This window comes from Vitis riparia, chromosome 12 (assembly GCF_004353265.1).
Source record: "Vitis riparia cultivar Riparia Gloire de Montpellier isolate 1030 chromosome 12, EGFV_Vit.rip_1.0, whole genome shotgun sequence".
Classification (NCBI taxonomy): domain Eukaryota; kingdom Viridiplantae; phylum Streptophyta; class Magnoliopsida; order Vitales; family Vitaceae; genus Vitis; species Vitis riparia.
Window position 1 is genome coordinate 12334398 of NC_048442.1, and position 26618 is coordinate 12361015.

The following is a 26618-nucleotide window of genomic DNA, read 5'->3' on the forward strand; positions in this document are numbered from 1 at the left end:
TGTTGACTGCTCACGACAATCACCATTGAATAAATTTAAGGTATCATTAATTCAAACATAGGACTATATGTTACTTAATGAGATTATGCTTCCTTTGTCTTGACCAACTAGCTAGCCTGATGGGTTATAATAAAATTATTTCTCAAAATTAAAAAAATCAGTTTTTTAAATTTGGAAAGGTGAGAAAATATTCTCTCTCACACCTTTTTTTGGTATCATTATCTTGTAGTTCTTTTACCATTATCTTCATATATGGTAATTAAGTAGAAAAATATTTAAAATTTTCTTTAATTATCACTTGCCACTTAACTAATATGATGAAAAAAAAAAGATTTTTTTTTTCAATTTTTATTTTTTAATATTATGATGAGGTAACATTTTAAAATTATATACCTTAATCAAATTATTTTACCTTAATCACATTCATCGTACCATAAATTTTATTTTTGGAAGTTTTGATGACATCGTTTGTAGTAGTTTTGGTGGGATTTTTTTATATATTTATATTTATTTATTTTTTCATGAGTTAAGAAACTATGATTATTACTTTAATTCGTCTTATTAAATGACCAATTTGAGTAATTTAGTATAGAATAAATAAAGATTTTGACCCATTCCAAAATCCAATCCAAAATCAAGATTCCAAAGATTTGTTTGGTTTAATTTAGAAAAAAGAAAAAAAAAGGGTAAGTGTGAAAGCGTTGACCAACTAACTTTCGACACAAGAGAGGTTGGACCCAATTAGACTCCGTTCATAAGTTTGGATTCTTCTCCCCTCAACTAGTCCAACGAAACTTCATCTCTTGAATACGACGTCGTTTGTTCCGGCTCTTGTCCCTCCCCTTGTACGCACCACCAGCGTCTCCGCCCACAGGAACAAACACACAAGGCAAAGCTTTGAGGGTGGTTTTGGGGTTGGGCGGCGATGGATAGGGTGTTCCAGAGGCTTCGGAATCTCGACGCTTACCCTAAAATCAATGAGGATTTCTACAGCCGCACCTTCTCCGGTGGCCTTATCACGCTAATCTCCTCCATCGTTATGCTCTTCCTCTTCTTCTCTGAGCTCAGTATGTTTTTCTCTCTTTTGGACTGATTTTTTTTTGGTTCTGAGTTATGTTTGATTGCCGAGAAACTTATTCGGAGTGGAAATTTCAGGCCTTTCTTTGCTAAAGCATTAGAATTCAAGGACTAAGTTTAGTTGAGTTTATTCCGTTGTTTTGCTAGAATTGAAAAGGAAATATATTTTGGGTTTTCAGTTGATTTGATTGCTTTTCTAAAAATCCTCGTTTTGAATTTGGATTGATTTTGTGTTGATAAGCTGTCTTTGGGTCCCGAGAAAGTTATGTAAAGTGAAAATTTCAAGCCTTTCTTTGCTTGTGTTCTTTTTTTAAAATTATTTTGAAATATTTGGGTTGTTTGAAAGGAATATGGTTCGAGTTCAATGCTTAGTCGATTTGATTTGATTCGATTTTTATTTTCTTCTGTTAGAAAGGAAAGAGATTTTGGGTTTCTCAGCAAAGGATAGAGGATTGGTTGTTAATTTTTTCTATTCTCTATTTTGATCTTTGTTTGGTTTGTGGGAAAATGGAGGACAATAAAGGAAAACGAAATAGGTTGTAGGCAATCATCCCTCCTTCCGTACTAAAATTGAAGCATGTTTGCAGTTATCTTTCCCGACCTCATTAGGGATTGGCTCACTCTTTTCTAGATTCACTTTCAACCCAGAAGTGCTTTAAAGCAATTGAGATATCTACGTTGATTCATCTTTGTACCCTGAAAAGAAAAGCCTATTATCTACGTGGAGTGAATATGGTTCTGACAGAACATCTACTTCTGGCCCCCTTGACCCAACTCGGAACCCCTTTGAAAACCACCTTCCACTGTTATGGTAAGGAGCCTACTGAGAGTCCCTAAAATTGTTGAAGAGACTGAAGTGGTCCGATTTATACTGAAAACCATACTATGGAGATTTGAACCCCACTCCACTTAGCCTTTCACTCCAAACCCCATCAAAGTTGACAAATAGCAAGAAAAATCCCAACAGACGTGGTTGTAGCCTTCTGGAATCAATTTTGAGCATTACTCTTGATTGCATACTCAGGCTTAAATTTGGACACTAATTAGCGATGACAATCATAATTTTTCTATCCTCTAAACGAGCATTCTGAGTTCCTGATAGGACTTTTTCATTGACCATCTTGAGTCACATTTTTTCAAACCTAAAAGGACATCTACCATTTTACAAATATCCACCAACTAGAAGGATGGGCATATATTTGAGACGACCTGAGAAGCAAACATCGAACAGCAGCCCAAAAGGATTCCTTTGTCTGGAGACTTTAGGAAATGATCGATCTTCGAAATAGACTGTCATTGTGATTTTATGTCCTAGTAAACCTTCTATTCTTTAGAAGCAAATCCATCAAATTGTAATGATTAATGAACTCTGAAAATGCACCATATAGTTGAAAAGATTTTACACAATTATGCTTCTTGTGGGACAAGTGAAAAGCATTGAAATTGTTACCTAAAAACCAGGGATACCCCTATAGTCTGCCTGTTGCTCCAAGCTCCACGCAGAAATCATTCCTTTTTCAGTTGTCAACTGGTTCATAAACCCTAGAGAGAATTCATGCAACAATCTTTTTTGCATTCCTGAGAATCTGTATGAAATCAAAAGAGCCCATTGCCGTCAGCTTTTCCAATTCCCTTTTATTCTTCTTGATTACATATCTATCCCTGTTTAAATTTCAATATTTTCTTTCTTATACACTGCTAACAGATGCGGTTCTATTGCAGGACTATACCTCCACACAGTTACAGAAACAAAACTTGTGGTCGATACTTCAAGAGGAGGAACACTTCGCATCAATGTAAAATATGATTGTTCTTGATATTCTCATTTTCTAATAAGCATACGTGTTCTCCAGTTTGATATATGCTACTGTATGGTGCGTTTGTATACCTTGTGAAACTCTGTATTTATGCCATACACTGACGCTGTAATTTCTTTACTGCTAGTTCTTTTCTATTTTGTTGTTTGGAAGATTTGAACTTTTACCAATGGTATCACATGTAAAATATTAACTTGTGAAATTGCGTTTGATTTTTAGTTTGAATATTCCACTAATTCATTGTTTGTTGGTCCGTGTTCCTTTTTGTTTGAAAGTGCAGTTTGATGTGACTTTTCCTGCCGTTCCTTGTTCGGTACTCACTCTTGATGCCATGGATATTAGTGGAGAACAGCATCATGATATAGTAAGTACTGCTAGGAGTGAAATCATTCCCAGTGTTTACACTTTTAGGTCAATTTCTTCTCACTTATTAATTATTATACCTGCATTTGATTTATTTCTTTATTTGTAGAAACATGATATTGTGAAGAAAAGAATTGATGCCCATGGTAATGTGGTAGCAGTTAGGCAAGATGGAATTGGTGGCCCTCAGGTTAGTGAAACCTTATTTTTACCCTTTTTTCAAATCGAGGAATTGTTTACATATCTTGTATTAATTTGAGATCTGATGCCATTGCTTCTAAAGAAATTTTGTTTATACTGTAGTCATTCTTCGCTTGTTTGTAGGATGTTTACTTGAAGCACACGCATACTGTGTTTTTGGATGTATGTGTATATTTACCTGTCAGTAGGCCAATATCCATTGCCAGATAGACTTTGGATATTCAGATGGTTTTGTTTTCTGGTACATGGTGGACATTTTGTATTCCTTTTTTAGGTTCTTTATTTTCTTTTATTTTTATTCGAGTATCTCCAAACTCTATTTTTCATTCATTGCTTGTGGTCCATCGATTGGGAACTGTCTCATATTGTAATATTAGTTGTGTGGAATGTTGGGCAACTTTTTGAAGGAACCAAAACCAAAAGAAATTGCATTCAAACATTTCTCAAAAGAGCTTGAATTGCCTGTGGTTGTGCAGTAGCTTAATGCTCAATAGTGCATAGCTTGGTTAACTAGGTTGCACTGAGATGTGCATGCCAAGGTCCTTGACAACATATCAACCTGTTGGTTGGAGAAGTGTCATGTTGGTCCAAAGAAGTGACAATGCCTATTGAATAGGACTTGCATTGAAGGTTCTGGTAGGAGTTGTGTTGGCACTCAATTTTGATTACTGGCCTAGATCCCTTTATGGAGTATGGCCAGTCTGAATTAATTAGTGACTTCTGTTGCTGCATGATTATTTTAACTTTGTTGACTGGTAAACCATGCATTGAGGCTGCTTATCCTATGAACTTATTGGGCTCTTCTTTGCTTTGTGGTTTGTTTTATGTGTTTTAGTTGTTCATCTATTTATTATCTTCTGTTATAAAATTTGAGGTTTAGTTGGGATTTAGCTTTGTTGTCTTACTTTTATCTTTTTCTTTGTTTGAAGGATTTCTAATCTTTACATGCTCATTTTACATCTGTTATGTGATATTGTCAATTCCATTTTCTGTTTCCCATTAATAGAGAGAGAGAGAGAGAGAGAGAGAGTAGAGTGCACATTGGCATTTAATGGGCTTTTTTTTTAAAGCACTTTATGTGACCAACATGTCAAGCATTTGGTTATGTTTTTGCCTGACTTTCCTGTATCCATTTGCCAAATTTTGGGCTAAAATGAAAAAAAGACTTTTCTGTTTTTGTCCTTACTTCTGCTTATTGCATGTTCTTGAAAATGAATTTTGACTTCTAACTTTCCCTTTTCATTCGTTTTGTCTATTTGTTGACTCACCACTCTTTTTGTTCTCTTTTTTTCCCCTACCTTGATAATGCAGATTGAAAAGCCGTTACAAAGACATGGTGGCAGGCTTGAACACAATGAAAAATATTGTGGTTCATGCTATGGAGCAGAAGTGGTACATTTGTTTGTCTGGCACTCCCTAGGATTTCTTAGATGATGTGTTACTAATTTTTATGTATGTGTCAGTAATATTTACCATATATGTGGACTCTCAAACTGGTTAACTGGAAAATTCTTAGCAACATGTCTGGTTCTAAGTAAGAGTAGTTGGTTTAACATGGATGCTTAACTTTATTATTGGGCTCCATTGCTATCATAATCACCTTTATTTATATATATTAAATCTAGATAGATTGAAGTCAACTGCAGATATTATTGAATTTCACTTCTCCCTATCTGAGACTACATCTTCTATCAGATTATGTGATTAGAAAATGTCACAATCTAAACATTTTTGATGACTTTGTCATTTAATAATTCTGATTTGCATCATTAATGATCAGTCTCAGTTTTCAAGGGAATTTACTTAAATGACATCTTACTTATAAGACAAAGGTGATTAAAATGACAAGTTGCTTGTATTGATTTGTAAAAACTTCCTGGGAGTGGAGTGTTGATTATTGTAACAACTGAAATAAGACTGGTGGAGTGAAATAATGTTTAAGATGCAAGGCGCTGTGGGGGCTAAAATGGAATTGGTAGCATTCATCCTTTTCTAATGTCAGCTATCTGTTGGCAGTTCTGATTCAAGCTGATTAGTATTTGTTTCATGATGGATCTTCCAATACACAATAAATTTCTGAATGCATCTTTGTTCTGTTATCTGTTTGTTTTTTAATTCATTGTCTTTGGCAGACGGATGATGATTGTTGTAATTCATGTGATGAAGTTCGTGAAGCATATAGAAAGAAAGGTTGGGGGATGACAAATCCAGATTTGATTGATCAGGTTGGTTATCATGCAATGCTTTATTCGTGTGTCTCTTTCTGTGCTGCCAGATATAATTTGTTCAGCCTAGTATGAAAATGAAACAGCTCAAGATAAGGTGGTTAAGTTTGTTGAACATATTGCATGTGTGGAACAAATTGTTGGTATATTTTGTTGTTTCTGTAACTGGAGGTCTGAGTATATGTGCGCTGCACAGCATCATCAAATTTCAGGTTACACTCTTAAAATTCTTTTAGATAGAATTTAACAAGGCATCATAATAGTACATCTTTATCCTTTGTCATGCACACTTAAACGTATGTATTTATGTATATCTCTATGTATATATGTATATAAGTTTCTTTTCCTTGCTTATTTTCTTTTAGTAAGAAACTATAATTGTATTATATTGGATAAAAGTAAGAATTTGTGCAAAGGAAATAATGAGAAATCATTGGAAAGGGAAAAGAAAGTGTAGGTGTTTATAAAGGAGTACAAAAAATCCTTTCATTTGAAGCCGAAGGCATCTAATGTCTAAGGAATAAAATTATCGAAAAAACTCTAGGGGCCATGAGATCCATGGCGAAATCAACTAGAGAAAAGGCTTCTCTATTGCTGGCCTATTGGCTTCCATGAGAAGAAACAAACCAGTGCCTTGCCCAAGTCCATAATCCTTGGTATCAGTGTGATCATATCATAGACCCTTTTTGCCTGTTAGTTGAGATAAAACTTCCTGAATCCCCCTGTACCTGTAAATCAGTGACACCCACTTCTGTTGCAACTTTCAGATCCTTAATCATGTAATCTCACTTTGATAGCTACTACAAACTAGCTCTTTGAGAAAGAGCTCACATAATCTCCTGACCATAAATGAATTCTGCAATTCCTATCTTCCTGATGCCCAAGGAACATTCATGGAAATTAAGGCGTTAACCTATGCCTAAAAAGATGTGAGCCTGATCTTATATACCTCAATTTGGAGCCAATACTATTCTAGAAAATCATTCATCTCCAACTATGACATCCAAATCCTTGAAAGCATCATGCACCTATGGTACAATTCTCTCTCCTGTTAGAACCCTAATAAAAAATTATCATCATGCTATCTTATTTATATCTTGGATTGCCCAAAGTATTCCTGGTGCAGAGAAAAGCTTTTAATAAAGCCTCATACATGAGAAAGGTCATCAAATTCCATCATATGAATAGTGCAATTCTTAACATGCTTCCCGATAATTGTAAATTGTTCCTACACATTCAAATTCTTAGAAAATTGTCTGGCCTACTCCTTGGAAAACTGTGAAAACCAATACTGAGCTGAGCAGTATTTTCTTGCTACCTGGAATCTCTTTAACTCATGTCCTCTAGAAGTAATATTAGAAACTAGATCTCTCTGCCTGGTCAGGACTCGGGAGATGTTTCCTCAATTCAAAGAACTCTTTGACCAAATAGATTATTGAATTATTACAAGATAGAAAAATTGTGGAAACTATTTAATGCTTAAACATAAATTTTGAACAGCCAACTGGGCTTAATTTCAGTCAGATGCCATGATCATATTTGGGAACCTGATGAATGCATTTCCACATCGTCAAAAGAAATCGGTGGCCCGACTCCATGGCCTCTACTGTGATCTAGGTCTTGATGATGCTCCTATAGCTTGATGGTTGGAAGAACATGACCTACTGCTTGGGATTATACCCCTTTTCTTTTAAAAATGATAATGATGATGATTAGTATTGGTGATTAGGATGGACAGAATTGAAACACAGCTCCCTTCCAGATGACAAATTCAAAGAAAAGATAATCCTATCCTTTTTATTAGTTTCCATTATTTTTGCTAATGTCATCAAGCCTTATCTTTTTGACAATCTGGTTTGCTTTAACTGCTTGGCTTTAGATTCCAAGATCTTCTTAGGAGGAAGGTATAGCTTGGATCTAGTGGTTGATAGAATCTAAAGGAGGTTGGATGGGTGGAAAAATGCTTTTTTTGTCTTTGGGTTTGGGGGGTGATAACCTTAATTTAATCTTGTTTGTCTCACACCCCTAGCTATTTCCTCTCTTTTCAAGATTTCAATATCAGTAGCCATAAAGATTGAGAAAATACAAAGGGACTTCCTTTGGTTGGGGATTGGGTATGATAAGAAAGATCATCTTATAAGTTGGGATGTGGTGTGCAAGCCAAGGGAGTTTGGAGGTCTGGGGATTGGGAAGATGTCCTTGAGAAATCATGCTCTTTTAGGGAAGTGGCTTTGGAGGTTTTCGTAAGGAAAGTTGTGGTATATGGAATCGGGTTATCACGAGCATTTATGGGACACGTCCTAGTAGATGAGATGTCAACATTTTGGTAGATGGTCACACAGATGTCCTTGGAAGGCTATTGCACAAGTCTTTCCCTATACACTTGCTTTGTGATGGGGAATGAGGAGAGAATTTGATTTTGGGAAGATTTATGGTGGGTTGGTTAACCTTTGTGTTCATAATTTTTAGGGCTCTATCAAGTTATCTCAATGAAAAATCTCACCTTCTCGGTCGTCTTTGGTAATTCCTATCCGCCTTTTGAGAATTTTAACTTTCATGGCAATCTCATTGATATAAAAATTGATTTTCTTGAAAGACTCATGTCTTCACTTCAATACACTTGTCTCCTTCTATCTCAGATTCAAGAGCTTGGTGTCTATTCTCCTTAGGTTTATTCTCAGTAAAATCTTTCTTCTTGGTTTTTTCCAATTCTTCAAATTAAATCTTGTTCCTTTCGACCGATTTTGTTTGGAAATCAAAAGCTTCTTCAAAGGTTAAGACCTTTGCTTATTAGTGGTGTACAAGTAGGTAAATACCAATGACATGTTATAGGAAGCACCTAACAAGAGACCGAAAAACATGGTGTGCAGCTCCCTATTCTTAAACCCAACATAGCAAACAACTCCTCTTAATGTTGGTCCAACCCTATTGGTGTGCACATCGAATTCCAATTGAGCTGAATGACATTTAAAGGGATGTCTTTGAAATCATCAGTACAAGAGGCCTTGAAACGAAGAAAAGATGTGAAGTAAATCCCACGACATCTCTGACGTCCTCCATTTATCCTCAAAGATCCTAGCATTTTTCTTTCGCCACACAGTCTAAGAAGAGGGGTTTGGTGTTGTAGGGTAGGTAGGAGTGATTTTGAGGTAGGGAGGTCAATGGAACTCATACTTTTCAGGGCGTTGAATGATAGGGAGTTGAAAAGCGTTGGGAATCCCTCCTAAGGCTTCAAGGTAAGGCCATGAGAAGGGATGAGGAGGATAGGATGGAGTGGCTAGATGCAAAGAAATGTAAATATTTAGTCAAATCCTAATACATTTTTCTTATGCAGGAAAAATCTGAGGCATTCCTAGATAGGGCCATTTGGAATTCATGGGCCTCGACAAAAGTGGGGTGTTTTTCTTGAGAATCAACTTGGGGAAATGTCTTGACCTTGAATCAGCTACAAAAGAGAGGATGGTTTTTGGCGAACCGTTGCTTTCTATGCAATGGAGAAGGATTAGTGGATCACATCCTCCTGGATTGTGTTGAAGCAAGGATATTATGGCAATTTGTATTTTTCTTGTTTGAGATTGCATGGGTGACTCCTTTGATTAGAGGAACTCTTAGGGTGACATGGAGCTTTTGTGGGAAAAAACGGAAGAAGTTAAGAGGGTTGTCTCCTTGTGTGTTTTGGTCATTATGGAGGGGAAGGGATAAAAAATTGGTTGCGAGTGAAGATAAGTTGGATCAAGCGCTGAAACCCATGTTTCTTTGTAATTTTTTGTTGTGGGTTAGGAAGTATATGGATGAGCGATCCATGTTGATGATAAATTTTATAGATTGGTTTGGGACTAAGGGAGGGGTGGCTTTTGTTTTTGTTGCTCATTTTTTTTTTGGCTTTGCCTCTTGGCGTCCTTCTTATAGGTCCTTCGTACTTTGGTGTGCTTTTTGTTAGCAGTGGTTAATATATTTTTGATTGCCGAGCAAAAAAAGAAAAATAGAAAGAAACCTCTGCAAAATTTCGGTTTTGGCAGACATATGTTACCAATATATCCTCATGTCGAGTAAAAATGGTAGTCTTCACATTCTTTAAGAGAATCCCTGTTGCTAGTTCCCCAGCCAGTTAGGAGCTTATATCTACTAAAATTTTGTTAAGACTGTTCAAATTGATATTTACTAACAAATTTGAGGTGATGCTAGCAAGAAAACTTGTAATGACAAAAAATATCTTGAAGCTTGAAATACTTGATTCATCAACAACTAAATATTACCCACTCTTCTAATTATGATCTGAATTTGTAAAAATAATTAACAATTTGGCTTTGCCAATTGCCTTAAACATAGAGTCTTCTCACATTTTAAACATTTGATAGTACTATTCTGTTACACCAAAAAAAATTTATAATTCTTAGAAAGAAATAATTCTCCTTATTCTTGGTACTCTCACAACATCTGTTTAATATTTTCTTTGATGAGCTCTCACAACATCTGTTTAACATTTTCTTTGATGAGCAAAGACATGCACACACACACGCACACACACACAAACAGACAAGCATACCACACCCACACAAACACACTATTTATAAGGGCATATAATCCTGGTATATGATAAGCATACAATGAAAACATAACAAGCAAAGGAAAAAAAAGAAAAAGAAAATAACAGAAACAGGAAGACCAAGAGTCTGAAAAAAATCATCTAGGCCATCTTAAACCTATAAGTGATATCTGAAAAAGAGAAGCTCCATTCCTCATGGACTTTCTCGACCAAATAAGTACTTTTAAGGAAAATATTTTTCAAATTCAATTCTGAGGTCTAGTAGGCTCCTCAAGTGTGCTCCTTCCTTGAGTACTACAACAAATTCAGCAAGGCTGCCTAGAATTTCTTTTCCTCTTGCCAAAAAAACTTCCTTGCCAGCTGGATAAGTTGTCCTTCAGAGACTGGCTGTACACAGTAGATTCCAAGGTAATAAATGATAAACCATATGCTGTGAGCCTTCCCCACAATGAATGAGCCGGTCATATCTGATTCCTCCCGTCTGCCCACGCAACACTAATCTGCAAGAGCACTACCTTTTCTTGTTAGCTGTTTGGTTATTAGAATCTTCCCCAATGTGTCATGTGAAGAAAAAGATCAATCTTAGATAGAGCACTAGACCTACACAACCCATGATGGGAAGGAAAAGAGCTGGTTTCTGAAACAACTTGCAAGACTTAACCAAAAAGCAACTACTCTTTGAGAGTTTGCATTTGAGTTTGTTCTTCTACCATCAATTACTTATATTTGAAAATTCATTATATGAGAACTTAACCAATGTCTAAACTTGTAACTTTCTTGGAAGTTATTACCTACTATTTCAGTGACCTTTACTGCCCTATATGGTCCAGTAATATTGAACTATTACATCCCTGTTTGGGGCAATGGTGATAAGCTCGAAATCTTTGATGATTCTCCATGCCATACATCAATCCCAAACTTGTTCCTCCTGTCATTAGCCCCAGAATTCTAGTATGAGCTTGGAAATCATCCCACCTCCAGTGGATTTCCAAAATCCTGAACTGATAACTCCCTACTGAGCCTGGAACACCAACCGCCTTCCTGCCCCGAGTTTCCCTACTTCGACCTTTCTTCAAAAAACTTCTATTGTAGAATTTAACATGAAACATAGAAAAAAACAAAGTGATTTCAAAGTTAAGAAAGATTTAGATTTCTGACATGCAACATCTTTAGTATATTCCATGGCATACATGTTTATGTTATCAACATGAGGCTTATAAAAGGATTAAATACATAAGCTCAGAATCATTCAAATTTCAACATCCAAAATGATTATTTTTCTCACAAGGTACTAACCACACCCTTGTTTTCTTGTACAGTTTGGCAGTTCAGCTTTAAGAATTAAAAATCTCTAAAGTAGGTTACTGATGAGTGAAAGCACTTTACTCACACAAACATAATCACATTTTCTACTTCTTTTTGAATCTTTCTAGCTCTTAGGCTTGTGAAAATGATAAACATTTTCTATTGTTATATAGTTTTTGAGCTTATAATTATATGTTTGTTGCATTTAGTGCAAAAGAGAAGGCTTTGTCCAAAAGGTTAAAGAGGAAGAAGGTGAAGGATGCAATGTCTATGGCTTTTTAGAAGTTAATAAAGTTGCAGGAAACTTTCATTTTTCACCTGGGAAAGGCTTTTACCAGTCAAATATTCATGTGAATGATTTGCTGGCTATTTCGAAGGATGGTTATAATGTAAGACGTAGTTTTGGTTTTTATTTCATTTTACTTTACATTCTATATTTAATTCCATTTCTTCAATATTAATCTGTTTTTTCATTTTTAAATTTTTAGTGTCATCTTGTTTTTAACTTCTTGGCACATGATGCAGATAAGTCACAGGATCAATAAATTAGCTTTTGGAGACCATTTCCCTGGTGTTGTAAATCCCCTTGATGGGTAACTACTTTCTCCTCTTGCACGGCTATCACTGATACAGTTAATTATGCCTTTTCTCTTAAAAAGAAATTGATATGGTTGGTTAAACATTAATCCTTTGGTTCTTATGATGTTAAGTGCTTCATTTGTTTTCTCATCAATGACTTTCTGGCTGAAATCAAAATGAAGTCAGAAACAATCAACAGTATTTGATATTTTATCGAAGTACTTGTCCATTGAGTAAAAGCTTTCTGCCTAGAACATTTGCTTCTCATGTTCTGGTGAATTCATTTTTTGTTTTGATGGCTCAAATTTGTCTTTTGAAAAACAAAGGAAGATAATATTAATAGATCCTTCAAAGTTAAGGTTATGTTCGGCTCTTAGAAAATTTGAGAGAAAATAAAATAAATTTAAAGTCAATAAATTATTTTCTTATGTTACTTCAGACTCACTTAACTTATTTTAATTCTTTGATATAAAGATTAAATAATTTGAAAATGTACAAATTTCTAAATAATTTTAATTGTATTTGATTTTCTTTTGCATTTTTCAAAGTATAACCAAACATGAGAAAATAATTTTCTTTAATATTTTTTTCTTTCCTTAGTGCTTTCCGAGAACCAAACATAACCTAAAAGAACAGTAAAAGAAAAGAAATGAGCAAAAAATAAGAGCATTAAAAAGGAACCCCATGAAGTAATCACAAAAGACAGGTATCAATAGGGATATGGTCTCCCAAAAGACCTAGGACAGATGGGGCTCCTCTCTTGAGCAACCTATCAGATTCCTGATTGTCATTCTGGACTTCCAAAAGAACAAACAGTCCACTTTCTAGACAGCAAGTCAGCAACACTATTTTCTGAACCCAATGTGGAAAATCCAACCATCTGATTCATGCATAGTCTTGCCTTGCAGAGAAAATTAGGCAAATCCTTGAATTAAATTCCCTAATATAAATTCATTGTGTTCTATTGTAGTTTTTAATTTTTGGTACTTAATTACTCTTTTCAGGGCACAATGGTTTCAAGATGCACCTGATGGAATGTACCAGTATTTCATCAAGGTTTGTTTTCTTGAAGGATTTGTCTTTGTCTTATTTACCTTTCTTTTCCCCAAGTATCTAAAACATTTGTGCAAGTTATATTTTGATATCTTTTCCCATCTAAATGGTTTGCATTATAAAACGAATTGGATTCCTCATAAATGTAAGTTGCAATGCTTTCTTACTCTACTCAGGAAGGAGATAGTAATTGTATTTTACGGACTTTATTAATTGATCAGTGGGTAGCTTAGATTAGAGAACCATTATGATGATGTTGAATATCCTGTGGAAGAGTCACAATTAGTTTTATTGAATTTATGTAACTGCAGTATTTAAAAGTGGATTTTGGATCTCAAAATTCTTGACATTCAGAAGCAATGATCTTAAGCTATATTTTTCATTTGCTTCCCAGGTGGTTCCTACCATATACACCGACATTAGAGGGCACACTATTCAGTCAAATCAGGTATTACTCAGTATTTTGAAAGTTGACATATTCTAATTGTTGTATGTTATTCATCGTGTTGTCCACTGAGATGCAAAAGCATTGGTATTGTACAGTTCTCTGTCACAGAGCATTTTAGGAGTGCAGAACCTGGTCGCCCACACTCTCTTCCTGGAGTGTACTTCTTTTATGACCTTTCTCCAATTAAGGTGGGCTCCTCTATCCATTATCTAAAGAGCTAATTGAAAACTTGTTTAGAAGGTGGTTGATTTTCATTTCTGAATTTTTTCTTTTTGTTTTTTGCTGAGGAATTGATTCAGTTCATAAATTCTTTCTGAAGGAAGAAAAAGAATATTATGCTCAATCAATCCCCAAGCATCTTGGGATTTTAGAAAGCCGGCAAGTGAACTCCACATCACACAAGAAAAATGAAAAGAAATAAAAATAATGGTAATCATAAAATAACAAAAAAAATGCAAGAAAATAATTCTATCTAGTCAACTGCGGTCCCTATAAATTTTTCTTTTTTTTTTTTTTTTTGGTAGGTAATTTTTTTCCCCTCTTGTTTGTTTCTATTTTTTTTTTTTTTTTTTCTCTTTCCTTTCTTTTGTCCTCATTAGGACTTGATCTAAAACCTCCCACAAACCCATCCCAAGCCTCAAGGGCTTGGTAGTCATAGAGATGGATGAAGTTAATAATCAGCTGCCTTAATTTGCTGATCCTCTGATACATTTTATGTTTGCATGTTGTAGGTTACTTCCAAAGAGGAACACTCGTCATTCCTACACTTCATGACAAATATTTGTGCCATAGTTGGAGGTGATTATAACTCTCTCACTCTCTCACTTTCTCATTGTTATGTTCTTAGTAGTTGCCACAACCATATTTTATGCTTTTGAAGAACCCTACCCGAGATTATACCAAATAGTAAATGAGAAAAACATTAGTTAAAAGACCTACCAAAGATTACAACTATTTTAAAAAATTCAAAATTAAAACATTTGATAGTGATATGAGCAGTTGTGGTGGTGCTAGTGGTTGGATGGACAGAGGGTGGGGATTGTGATATGGTGGTAGTGGAGGCAGTGTCACTGATAGTGGCAGCAGTGAGTTTCCTGCCCCCTCACTCGAATTATTTTTAAATGGGAGCTGGAAAGAATCTCTCACCCCCTTGAGATTTCTTACTCTGTATAACTCAAATTCAATTACTGGATTTGGAATGACTCTAGTTGGAATCTTCAAATGCAAGATTCAGATTTAAGAACCTTTGAATTCAAATTTGACCCTCTGCTCACTGAACCTGAGACTCATTGATATATACCATGAGCAAATTCTTGAATTTAATTCTTCTTTGCACCTTGTCAGTTATGCCTCTGATGACTTGGAAACAACTAATACTGACTATGAACAACTGTACTTTTTGTTCAGGTATTTTCACAGTTTCAGGTATAATAGACTCATTCGTGTACCATGGTCAAAGGGCAATCAAGAAGAAGATGGAACTTGGGAAATTCAGCTGATTATTTGCCAATTATGGTCATTTTCAGTATCTCGGTTGTCTCCCCTGTTGAAATCGATTGGAATTTCTCTGATGAGGGCCAGGTGCTTCTCTCTAGCCACAAACTAGGTTTATGTGAGGAAAAAGCTGGACTAATTGTCGGGTTCTTTCTTTTGTTTTCATTTTGCCTTGCCCTCCCTAGACCTCCACACACAACCCCTTTCTGCCCCTTTTTATTTTTTTGGGTTTCCCTCAATTCAGTCTCTGTAATTTATTTCTATTTTGGATACTTGTTGAAAACGGAAATTGATTGAAATTTATCTTCGTTTTTAGGTGAGGATTGGAATTTTGTCCTTGAAAATATGAATGGCATGTTAAATAATTTATTTTTGGTAGCAGTCAATAAGTGGTGTTTCTTAAATATGCTTGGCATTGGAAAATGGAAGTAGGTTGAGGAATTCAACAGAAGAAGAGGATGGATGCTAAAGTTGGCCATCTGCTGTGTCCTTTGCTTCTAGTTACAGTTGAAAAATTCAGGAAAATGAGTTTTGAAAGAGGGAAGATCCCTCTCAAAGGATCAGAAGATCCCAGATACAAAACCATTGGGGAGGATTGCAATTTGCATAAAAGCCAATGGTGAAGAGAAAAAGCTTAATGATTGAATAAGGGATAAGTGAATTTCTGGTGCTATAAAAAATGTAGGACATGAAGCTATGCATTTGCCAATTGGGTCAGCTTCCCCTTAGACATAAACATTGATTTGAGGCATTAATCATACTCTTTTAACTTCCTTTTATGAGTTGGACTATTGTATGGGTATTCTCCCCCAAGTCTCCTTCCTTTTGAGATCTTCCAATGTCCTTTCAACTTTCACATAAACAACGTTCAGACTCCATGTACAAAGAATTATCTTTTTTTTCACCCCTCTTTTTTGGTCTCTTGGGATTCTCTAGTTCAAAAAAATATGTCAGGACTTAAATATAAACTAGACATGAATACCAGCAAATTGAATTGAAATCAACACATTCCAATTGAGATTCAAAAGGCACAAGCCAAAATGCATAAGCTTTTCTTTGGCATATGCAGAAACTGTCTTTAATGACTCAAATGCAGTCTTTCCAGGGAAATATTCTTCTAATGAAATGGAGAAATTGGATATTAAAAGCTGTAATGTTCCTTGGGTAAATGTTTGCCTATGGAAGAAAAAAAAAAGCCCAAAAAAAGAATGGGAAATGGGACATCAAAGGAAAAATTAATGGTGAAGGTAAATAAATTAATTCGGGTGAGAAGTGAGAACTAATTACTCTCAATGGGAACATTAATTGAGATGTTGGAAAACTTAAGCTTGATGGCTTCAAACTCTGGATTCTGCCTTTCTTCGTTTGTCAACCATGAGGATAAACAAAGATCAATCAAGTCCTTCCCACATCCCAGAGGAGATCCCCCTTTAGAATTTCTGTTCCTTGCAAACCTAGTGATCTGCTCTAGATTCATATCGGAGGGTTCCTTGATGTAGCTCTCTAGAATGTTTCTGATAGCATTGCACCAGATTGGTCGGGCTACCTTCAGGAAGTCATGTACAGCCAACACTGGAAGGTTCACGCTGCCCAGATCCGACTCACCCTGTCCACCTCTCCCATGATAATCTGATCCTCCAAGCTTCACAAGACCATAGTCATCTGCTAGATCATTATATGCTGTTGGCCAAACACAAAGATGTAAATCCAAACATGAGTAAGAGGTAAAGATGTGTGCTTGTTTTCAAGCTGGATATGACAAGTTATGAAATAATCACCAATGGTTACTGCTAACCATTTTTTGGTTTCAGAATCATATGATATCCTTCTGTCTTGAACCTTTCAACATTTGTTACGATAATTATAATTCAAATTACCATTTTGGAGAACAGTTCATAATTTTCATTCATCACACCAATAATTTTTTATCCATGCTGATCTGAACCAGCATGAATGTATTTAACCCTCAAGTAGGACTTACCTAGTTATTAATGTGACACGAAGAAGTTAATTTAACCCAAATTTATGCAACCTTCTAATGTCAAAATATTTTAAATTTCAGAAGGAAGAAATTTGAGGTTGCATGGGAGATGTGAATTCTGCTGCATGAGGGAAGAAAACAACATTTTTTAGGCTGCAAATTGTATACCTGCCAGTTTCCCGTCACTCCTGTAGACTTCTATCCCATGAAGGCCTGCATCTTTTAACCTCCTGACAATTGTCACTGGATTCTTTAATGCCCATGGATGTGCCAGTACCGCCACACCTCCTGTTTCACATATCAACTTCACTGCTTCCTCTGCTTGAGGCTCACTTCCCCTGAATCGAGAACACTTTATCAGTAAACCTTTCTGATAAAAAAATCTTCATTAAGCTAATCAGAAAAGACAAACTACCAATATCAAGAAAATTACGTAGAATAGGCAGGTCCACCATCATAAAGATATCGGGCAAAAGCTTGTCTCAGATTCTCCACATGGCCTGCTTCAACCATAGCACGAGCCACATGCAGTCTCCCTGGAGCAACTCCCTTGCCTGCAATTTTGGCTACGTGCTCCCACTTGAGGGGCAACTTGAGATTGTTCAGTTTCAAAACCATGTTCTTTGCACGAAGGTAACGCCCATCTCTTATGCTAGCCAAGAACTTCTCCAGTTCCTCACATCTTGTTGGACCACAGCTACTGTAATAGGCAAGGACATGAACTGGTTCCTCTGACCCAGACTCTCCTCTGTGGAACATCACCATTACAGTACCATCGGCATGTTAGGCAATAAAACAGATGGTCATCCTAGCAGTTTCCTAAAACTAGATGATGACAATCGCATAAAGGACTATTTGTGGTTGAGACAAGATTGAAAAATATGGATCCTTTATAAAAATTTGTAAGCACCATTAAAGCAGAAGTTAAAAAAGTGACCTTGGGGAAAACATAGTACTAATCTCAACACCCGGGATTATCCTCATTCCAAATTTGCGAGCTGCTTCCAATGCCTCAGGGATGCCAGACATTGTGTCATGATCAGTCAGAGCAAGAACTTTTACCTGTTCTGAACACATCTTACTAAGTTAAATATTAGAGCAATAAAAAATGCAGAAGAGTAGGTGCCATAGCCAATGGACTTATGATCAACAATGATATATTACTTTAGAGATCAATTTGGGGTTGGACAACCATCAACACCAACAGATTATGTAACAAAGTAATTCATAAATTCTAACCAACCATCCTGTTCAAATAAAAAAAACTGTTGATTTTAGTTCACTAGTTCATTTAATAAATGAAGGGTTGCACTTTTCATTTCTTCAATCATTGCTATGAACTAAGAAGTCATGTTCCATTCAAACTAGTCATTACGGCCAACTCTACTTTTACATATGATACATGAGGCTCTTAAAGTCAAAGATAGAAGCACAAATTCTAATAGCCATTTCAAGAATTAGAAAGAGAAACTGTGTTTCTAGCAATGGGATAACTATCACTCATCCTCCAAATCCACAAATTATCATCTCTGTGATCACATTAGTTATCATAATAATAGGCCAATATATAAATAAAATAAGTATTTTCATTTATCACAATAAATAGATAGATAAATAAAAATATTACATGATATATATTCACTTCATTACAATAATAAATACAAATTTCATTATCTATATAAAGAGATAGATAAAAAGAGTAAAAAACAAAAAAAACAACAATTAGATATATAAGTAGTTTCAATCTTTCAAGCTTTCATTATCATAATAAATAAATAATATATAAATTAATTAAATAAATAAAAATATAAAATATAAAATTTAAATGCTCAAGAGACATTGTGAGTGTATTAATTAGAGAGATTGAGAAGCTACAAAAGCTGAACTACCAACACCAGCCACTAGGTATGCACCTCTCTTTTTTTTGATAGGTCAAATCAGAATAAAATATATAAATGTAGAAAAAGGAAGCCCATAGGACATTCCAAGGCATATAGGAAGTATACAGTAGGTGCAATAAGGCAAAGAAGAACAAAAAAAGAGGGGATACAAAAAACCTCACCCGCTCACCTAGAACTCAACCAATAAAAAAAGTTGATTAAAGGTAAAGGTCCAACATCTATATACAACTTTGTCCAAGACCAAAAACTACATACAAAAGAATTCTTCAACCTATGAATTGAAAACTCTTCATTGTCAAAAGCTATTCTATTTCTTTCCTTCCACACTGTCCAAAAAAGACATAAAAGAGCCAGCTTCCAAGCTTTTTTGCGCTTCTTGCCAACAAAGGACCCATACCAACCAAGGAGACCAAAAAGAGCAAATAATAACTCCCACAAAACCCTAGTCTTCGTACAGTGGATTAAAATGTGATTAGTAGACTCCTTTTTGGTGAGACAAAAGAAACATCTATTAGCTAGGGTCCAACCCCTCTTCTTTAGTTGATCCAATGTTAAAACTTTCCCCCACGAGGCTTCCCAAGCAAAAAACCCCGCTTTGGGAGGAACATAAGGACTCCAAATGATGTTCTTTGGAAACCGGACTGCATTTCCCGGCTCTACTGCACTATAAAGGGACTTAATTGAAAAAATCCCATTTTTTGTCTTTTTTTCATGACACCCTATCCTCCAATTCTGCACTAATCCTCTTCCCTTGAATTGTCATGAGCAGCCGTTCCACTAAGACCACCTCCCAATTGTTGAAAGCCCTAGAAAAACGAAGACTCCAACTCCCCTCCTCAACGGAAGGGTCTCAAACCTCCGCCACCCACTTTTCTTTCGAAACCACCAAAGCATACAAAGAGGGAAAAGAGTTACAAAAAGTCTCATCACCACACCATGAATTCTTCCAAAATCTAACTCTTCTACCATTACCCACAGAAAATACAATATTGTTGCTCAACAATGAACCTTCCTTCCTAATCTCCTTCCACAACCCCACTCCAAATCCCTCTCTTCCTTCGCGGGTATACCACCCCCCATCTTTTACTCCATATTTTCTACTAAACTTGTTTCCAAAGAGCTTCCCTTTCTTCCATAAAGCGCCAACTCCATTTACACAAGAGGGCTCTATTAAGTGTGGCATCTAGCACCCAATCCACCCTTACTTTTATCTAAGCATACAACCACCCATTTGACAAGGTGAGTCTTCCACCCCAAAGCCCCTCCACCCCAAAGGAAATCCCTTTGGATTTGCTCGAGTCTCAATCTAACCGATCTAGGTATACACAGAATAGGCATGTAGTAAACGGGCATACTGGACAAAGTGCTCAGAATGAGAGTGAGTCTCCCTCTAGAAATGTACTGCCTCTTCTACATAGCTGATCTCTTTTGAAACTACTTCTCCACCCCATCCCAAGCTGCCACTAGGTATGCACCTCTCTTCTTCCACTCTTCTTTTTCTTTCTTCTTCTTTGGTTTTTCTTTCTCTCCTCTTCTCAGTCTCTACTCTCTATCGAGCCCTAATTTTGGGCCTTTTTTGGTTTTTTTTAAAGCCCCATTAACATGGTGTTTTTTGGGCTGTTTTAAAAGAAAAAAAAAGGGCTCAACACAGCATCATTTTGCCCTGTTTCTTTTAAAAACAGCTTAGAATTATACTTTTTTGGCCAAAGTAGGAGGAAAAAAATAAAATAAAATGGGGCCCAAACATGCCTTGGAAGAGCCTTTGCGCCTAGCTCAAGGCACACCTTTTAAGCCTAAGTCTTGCCTTTAGTTGCATCTGACTTCAGCCAAGGCACACACTAGTTCGCATCATGCCGCCCCGAGCCTAGGCATGCTGTTCACAACTATGCCTGTGACTTACACTGCCCATGAAGATTCAAGATTGCAGAAAATTCATCTCAGGCAAGCACATATATGTGTGGTTGAGTTAATTACAACATAATGACGTAAAATTGGTATATTGTTGACTTAGAAGAAAATTGGATGTGAATTTGAAAAAGGAACTTTAAGGAGAGCTCAATTGCTTAAGCACCCTCAGTGTTTAAGTGCACTTGGATGGTGCGCGAGTGCTCGCACTTGATTTTGCTGAGTTTTGACAAATTTCCAATTTCACTGGGTTTTCTAAATTGAATTTGTCTGATTACAATTTCTCAAAATCTGCCCAAGTCCACTAGGATTTATTTAGTATAAATATGCCTCTTAAGAGATATCTTTTTGCTGCAATACATCCTAAGCGTAATGTCATTATACTCTATGCTTAACCCAACACTCTAACAAGAATAACCTTTGTTCATCAAGTTTGTGGTAGCAAATCACATCCCCTCAGGTAGTTGAAGAGTCCACAGTGTCCATTAAGGAGCACAGAGGCATTGTGTTGAGGACATGAATAGGTTCTGTTGTAAGTCTCAAGGAGAGTAGTGACTGTCCAGGTAAATCTGTGTTTTTGATCCTTTATATTTAGTGGATTTAGTTTAGTGGTCTGTTGACCCCGTGGTTTTTACATCCAGAATCTTACGAAGACTTTATGAGTGGTTTTCCACGTAAATCGTGTATCTCTTGCACGATTGGATGTTCTTTGTGTTCATGGATTGATTATATCCTATCAAAGAATATATAAACAATTGCCCCCTCCCTCCTTCCTCTAGGTAGCTCCATGATACAAGATCTGAAACTTTCAATATCTATGCAAAACCACCACTATGAGGCTCAAACCATATGGCTACTCATGCTACACATGATGCCACAATGATATCCAAGTGCAAGAAGAGATTAAACCAGCAGCATGTGCCCACAGGAAAAAGAGCCAAAACAACTGGTGAATGGATTGGATCTATACAATTATTTGGGATTAGGTTGTAGGAAATATCAAAAGGAACCAGCTTTATTATGTATATCAAAGCTTAGTAATAGTAGCATAGAAAGGAAATAGTTTTAAAATTAATAGCTATAGCAATTGCTTGCTAAACAATCAAAAGGACATCATGCTATAATTTATTTCATATAAAAGAACTCATGATATCTTTTTAATATTTTGGTTTAGTTATAATAACAACCAAGGACAGCCTGCAAACACATTGGGAATCAATCAATCAACTTCCAGCATTAGCAAGCAGCAAACTCAAAGCCACTACAGCTGCTTTTAATAAAATCCATTACAAGCCACCTCTATAAAATGGAAAAAAACCACCCCAGAGCTTAAACAAAGGTATTCCAAGTAAGGGCCAAACTTAGTCAAACTGAAGCTTAACCAGAACAAAATCAAACCAGCTCAAACAACCCAACATTCCACAGAGTTCAGATATTTACACCCTTTGATGCACAGTACACCACTCATCCCTTATGCATTTCAACCAGAAGAAGGTCAACTCAGCAAAGAAGACAAGCTCAACTCAAATGCCTAAATCTATGAGTTAAAAATTAAATCACATGCACATCAGCACCATTTTTAGCACTTGTGTAGTATACAAATTGATGGCATGTATAAGAAAAAGCTGCTGAAACAAAGACAAAAAGAAAGGCATTTATAAGGATTTCAAAGCTTGCAACTTGCTTTGATACTCATGCCCTTGTACAAAAAAGCTCATAAATTTTATCAATTATATTCATGAATATCATCTGGAGATGTTATTACCTTCATGTGCTATTGTAAGTTTGCAATTACCACATTCAAAAAGGTAAAGCAAGTTAGTTACAAAGTTTGAATGCCAACAAATGCATGTGTGCGTATATGGGCACGCTTAGCCAGGGACTAAGGTAATTTTTTTCTTCCTTCTTTCTATTTTCTTTATTAATTTCTTTTTTAAATTTTCTGATGCTAAAATGCATTAGTTTGCTCCATCTATCACACATCATACTTTGTGTACCATCCATGCTATTTCATGTGATGCACTATGAAGTGCAGTCCCATTTTGAAAATGCATAACCAATTTTTTTTTTATAATATAACATTGTAGATTTAGTATCGCAATCCTCCACAAAAACATTGCCTCACAAATTGCAGAGGCTGACCATTCCAAGATTAAGACATGCCCTTGCACAACCCACTCCCAACCCACCCAAACCAATGTCTGAATGTCAAATACAGCCCCCACAATGGTCAAATGCATTTCAACTGCAAAGCTTTCAACTAAAATAGCCAAAAAAAGATATCTTAGATACTCAAAAGATATAATACTGCCAGTAATTAAATTATCATTTTTTAGCTGTCATTGTAAACTTATTCTGTTACTTTAGTTTCAAAATTTTCCAAATTTTAACAGACCGGATTGCACAAGTTGGCAGTTTAATAAAGATTCACTTCATATATCAAGAAAAGGGAAAGAAATTATCTTATAAGTTGGTAGTAGTCTAGTAGATTTACTAATTCTAGATGAAGTCAAATTACAGCCAACAACTTTTACCAAATAACTTCCAAATTAAGAACTATGGCTCACAAGTAATTCATTTCCCTCCTTCACCCTGCACATCCTCACTCAACCACATACTTGGGCTGCCAGTCCACCTATGTCCACGGGCAGGAAAATTTTCCAGGCCTGCCCCTGAAAAATTGTTCAATGAATGGCAGAAAGTAAGCTATATCTGCAAACAATGCATATGGTACACCCTACATAATTCCTGGCTCATAACTTACTTAACAAGGCTCTTAAACCCTACTTGGTCTCTGCTGAATGAATCCTTTATGTCATTCAGCTCTATCTAGAAGTACAGTGTTAATTTTTCAAATGGTAAATGAAATATTTTACAAAAAGAAGACCAAGGGGAGAAGAATTATTTGGAAGATATGATAAACTACAAAGACTACTTAAAGTGAAAAAAAATATTATCTTTTACAGCCATTGTGCTTCATTTGGCCACGGGTGTCATCTCCAAATATCAAGTGTTTCTCTCAAAAGATTTTATAGCTTTCCTTTTTTATAGATAAGAAAATATATTAAAGACACGATGGGCAGTGAATCCTTGAATATGGGGATCTGGTTTGGTGTACAAGGAACACCTCATAGCAACAAAGATTAGAGCACTTTAAAAGCTTCCTTTCGTCTTCACAACGATAAACAAAAATTTATTCAAGGAGGTCAATGAATCATGGACGCGTGGTCCTTTAAGGAAAGAAGAAAGAAACAAAAAGAAAGAAAAAAAAACAATATGAAGCAAAAACAAAATAAAGCTGCTACTCAGCACTAAAGAGAGTACCAAAATCATGTGAAAGAAATAATCGTAGTACCCAGTTTCCATCAACCAGCATTAGTTAACCAATAACAATATACTAGTCCCTCTCAATCAATAATTGGGTCATCTCCATATTCCTTCAAATAATTCACTTAATGACATTAGAATGATCACCTCCCTTGTACTACAGCCCATATTCTTGGAGTGAGCTTTGAAGGCCACTCTCTTAGAGATCCTAAATTCTCCAAGCCCTAGTTCTTCCAAACCAAGCAAAAAAGGCCCAAGTTTGATCAAGAATATCAATATAAACTCATTCTAGTCATTAACCTCTATTTTTCATGTCATTTCCTAGAAATGATTATTATACAGAAGCATGAACATACAAACAATAGCACCAGGAAAAACCTAAAAGTGATGTGCTTCTGATTCTCTACATACTTTCTTCTTTCTCTCATTCTCTCATCTTCCCAAGAAGGCTACAATTAAACAGATTCATTGTACCAAAATAGCTTGGGAAAGATATAAGGAAACTTTCATGATCTCTTATAAACTCTATAGTATCCAATTGATCAGAAGGACTCGATTTTGACATACACAAAACACATAAAGCTAACTTCTTCTCAGACCAGGAATTGTATTCTGATAACACTCAAAATAAATTCCAATAAAATAGGAACTAAGCTAAAGAAGGAAATTGGCACAAACCAACACCCCCCCACCCACATAATAAAAAAGGAAAAAAAAAAAAAAAGAAAGAAAAATGTAAAACTGCACAACTCCTTATTCCCTACGGAGTGTGTCTCAAAACCCTAAATCTTCTATAGTTTCAAGAGTCACAACTTCATACAATAAATCAAAGAACCCTAAAGCCCATTCTTGGGAATAACAGAATTTGGTAATGACATAGGCAGACCTTCTTGTACATCAAATATGGTGCCGAACTGCATTCTCTGAAATAATTTCTGATATGCTTCTCCAAATAACAAAATGCCCCAAATGAAATCATACATCAAATTCCTCTCTTTACGTGCTTAATATGTTCTTAGTTCCATTTTAAGATTATTGTCCTAAGCGTCATTAATCACACTAATTTTTATTAACTATACTGCCCATAAAATATGAGATAAGACACAAACAAGTTCCTCAACTGGATGCCAGATACTGCAGAATGTAAAGCTTCAAATAAGAATTTACAAATATTGAGAACATATGAAATTCAAAAGCAAATAAGACACCAAACATATACCAACACCAAAAACAAAAGACCCGTCTTAAAATCCAAAACCCAAAAGCAAAGTTGAAAACAGAAATCAAAATAAAACCTTCCTCCAACACAAACAGCAAGAAAAATCCACCTAAAAAAAAACAACAAACAACAAAAAGATCATATCTTCAAAAAAATAGGTAGCCCCATTTCATAAAAGGGCGTAGAAAAACAGAATCACTCACCCCATTCCCGTGAGCTCTCTCAACCACCTTGGAGGGCGACAAGAACCCATCACTGCGAATGGAATGTGAATGCAAATCAAACACAATATTGTCCCCAACTCTGCTCTGACTCTTCTGCACCCCAAAATCATCATCAACAGCAGGGGAAGGCAGGTCCAAAAACACCCATTCCTTGACAGAATTCAAGGCATGGAGCTGTTCAGCTGTCATCTTCTTCTTGCGGCCACCGCGCTTCTTCTTCTTCTTACTCTTGATGGGGCTTTTCCTCTTTGGGTTTTCTTTGCCATTTCCATTGCTATTGCTATTGCTTTGAAGTGAAAAAGCCTCACCCAACATTGGAATAGGTGGTTTCTGCTCAAGGAGAGAGAGATTTTGGTGGTTTTGAGGGTTTTAGGACATTGCAGAGGATCTAATTATTATGGGGACCAGGGGGAGGAGAAGGGTGTGCTCTTAGAAAAGGGCTAGTTCGATAAGACGTGTGTACGAGACAGATGTCCTCGGTTCTCTCCTCCTCTGACACAATCTTAAATCGCAACAGGCTAATGCCATTACTACAAATGGTATGATCATGTACTTTGTTATTACTACATACATGGCATTTATTTATTTTAAGCATTTTCTGAATATTTTAAAATTATTTCTACATGTTATTATTGTATGTTTTAAAGACATTTTTTGGGGAATTTTATTGGAGGATAATAAGTCGGTTCGGTTTGGCAGCCAATTTCAAGTTGTTTTTAAAAATTATTTATTAAATTAAAAAAATAAAATGTTGCCCTAAAAGAAAATTTCTTAGAAATGATTCTCTATCAAAAAGTGCAATGTATGCATTTAATTTCCATTATTTTATATTTTAATCTCATTAATTTGTATTTCAATTTTATTTTTTGTATTTGTTCTTAATTTTTTTCATATTTTATTTTATTATTGGTATCTTTATCCAACTATCTAATTTTTTTCATACACTTTCAATA

The 26618-nt window shown here is 35.7% G+C and overlaps 2 protein-coding genes across 2 annotated transcripts; one reads left to right on the forward strand and one right to left on the reverse strand.

The window, feature by feature from the left end:
* Positions 1 to 793: 793 nt before the first annotated feature.
* LOC117926901 (endoplasmic reticulum-Golgi intermediate compartment protein 3-like) lies at positions 794 to 15492 on the forward strand. Its single transcript, XM_034846208.1, has 13 exons — positions 794 to 1067; positions 2800 to 2873; positions 3175 to 3258; positions 3367 to 3447; positions 4770 to 4850; positions 5591 to 5683; positions 11744 to 11923; positions 12060 to 12127; positions 13118 to 13169; positions 13561 to 13614; positions 13710 to 13802; positions 14346 to 14412; positions 15022 to 15492. The coding sequence occupies exons 1-13, from the start codon at positions 926 to 928 to the stop codon at positions 15111 to 15113; spliced, it is 1161 nt and encodes a 386-aa protein (XP_034702099.1). The 5' UTR covers positions 794 to 925; the 3' UTR covers positions 15114 to 15492.
* A 605-nt stretch (positions 15493 to 16097) lies between these two features.
* Positions 16098 to 26153, reverse strand: LOC117927164 (3',5'-nucleoside bisphosphate phosphatase). The gene is made up of 5 exons (XM_034846582.1): positions 25645 to 26153; positions 18027 to 18151; positions 17523 to 17837; positions 17258 to 17427; positions 16098 to 16788 (listed from the first exon to the last, which is right to left on the reverse strand). Exons 1-5 carry the CDS (start codon positions 25978 to 25980, stop codon positions 16388 to 16390), a joined length of 1347 nt encoding a protein of 448 aa, XP_034702473.1. The 5' UTR covers positions 25981 to 26153; the 3' UTR covers positions 16098 to 16387.
* Positions 26154 to 26618: the final 465 nt, after the last annotated feature.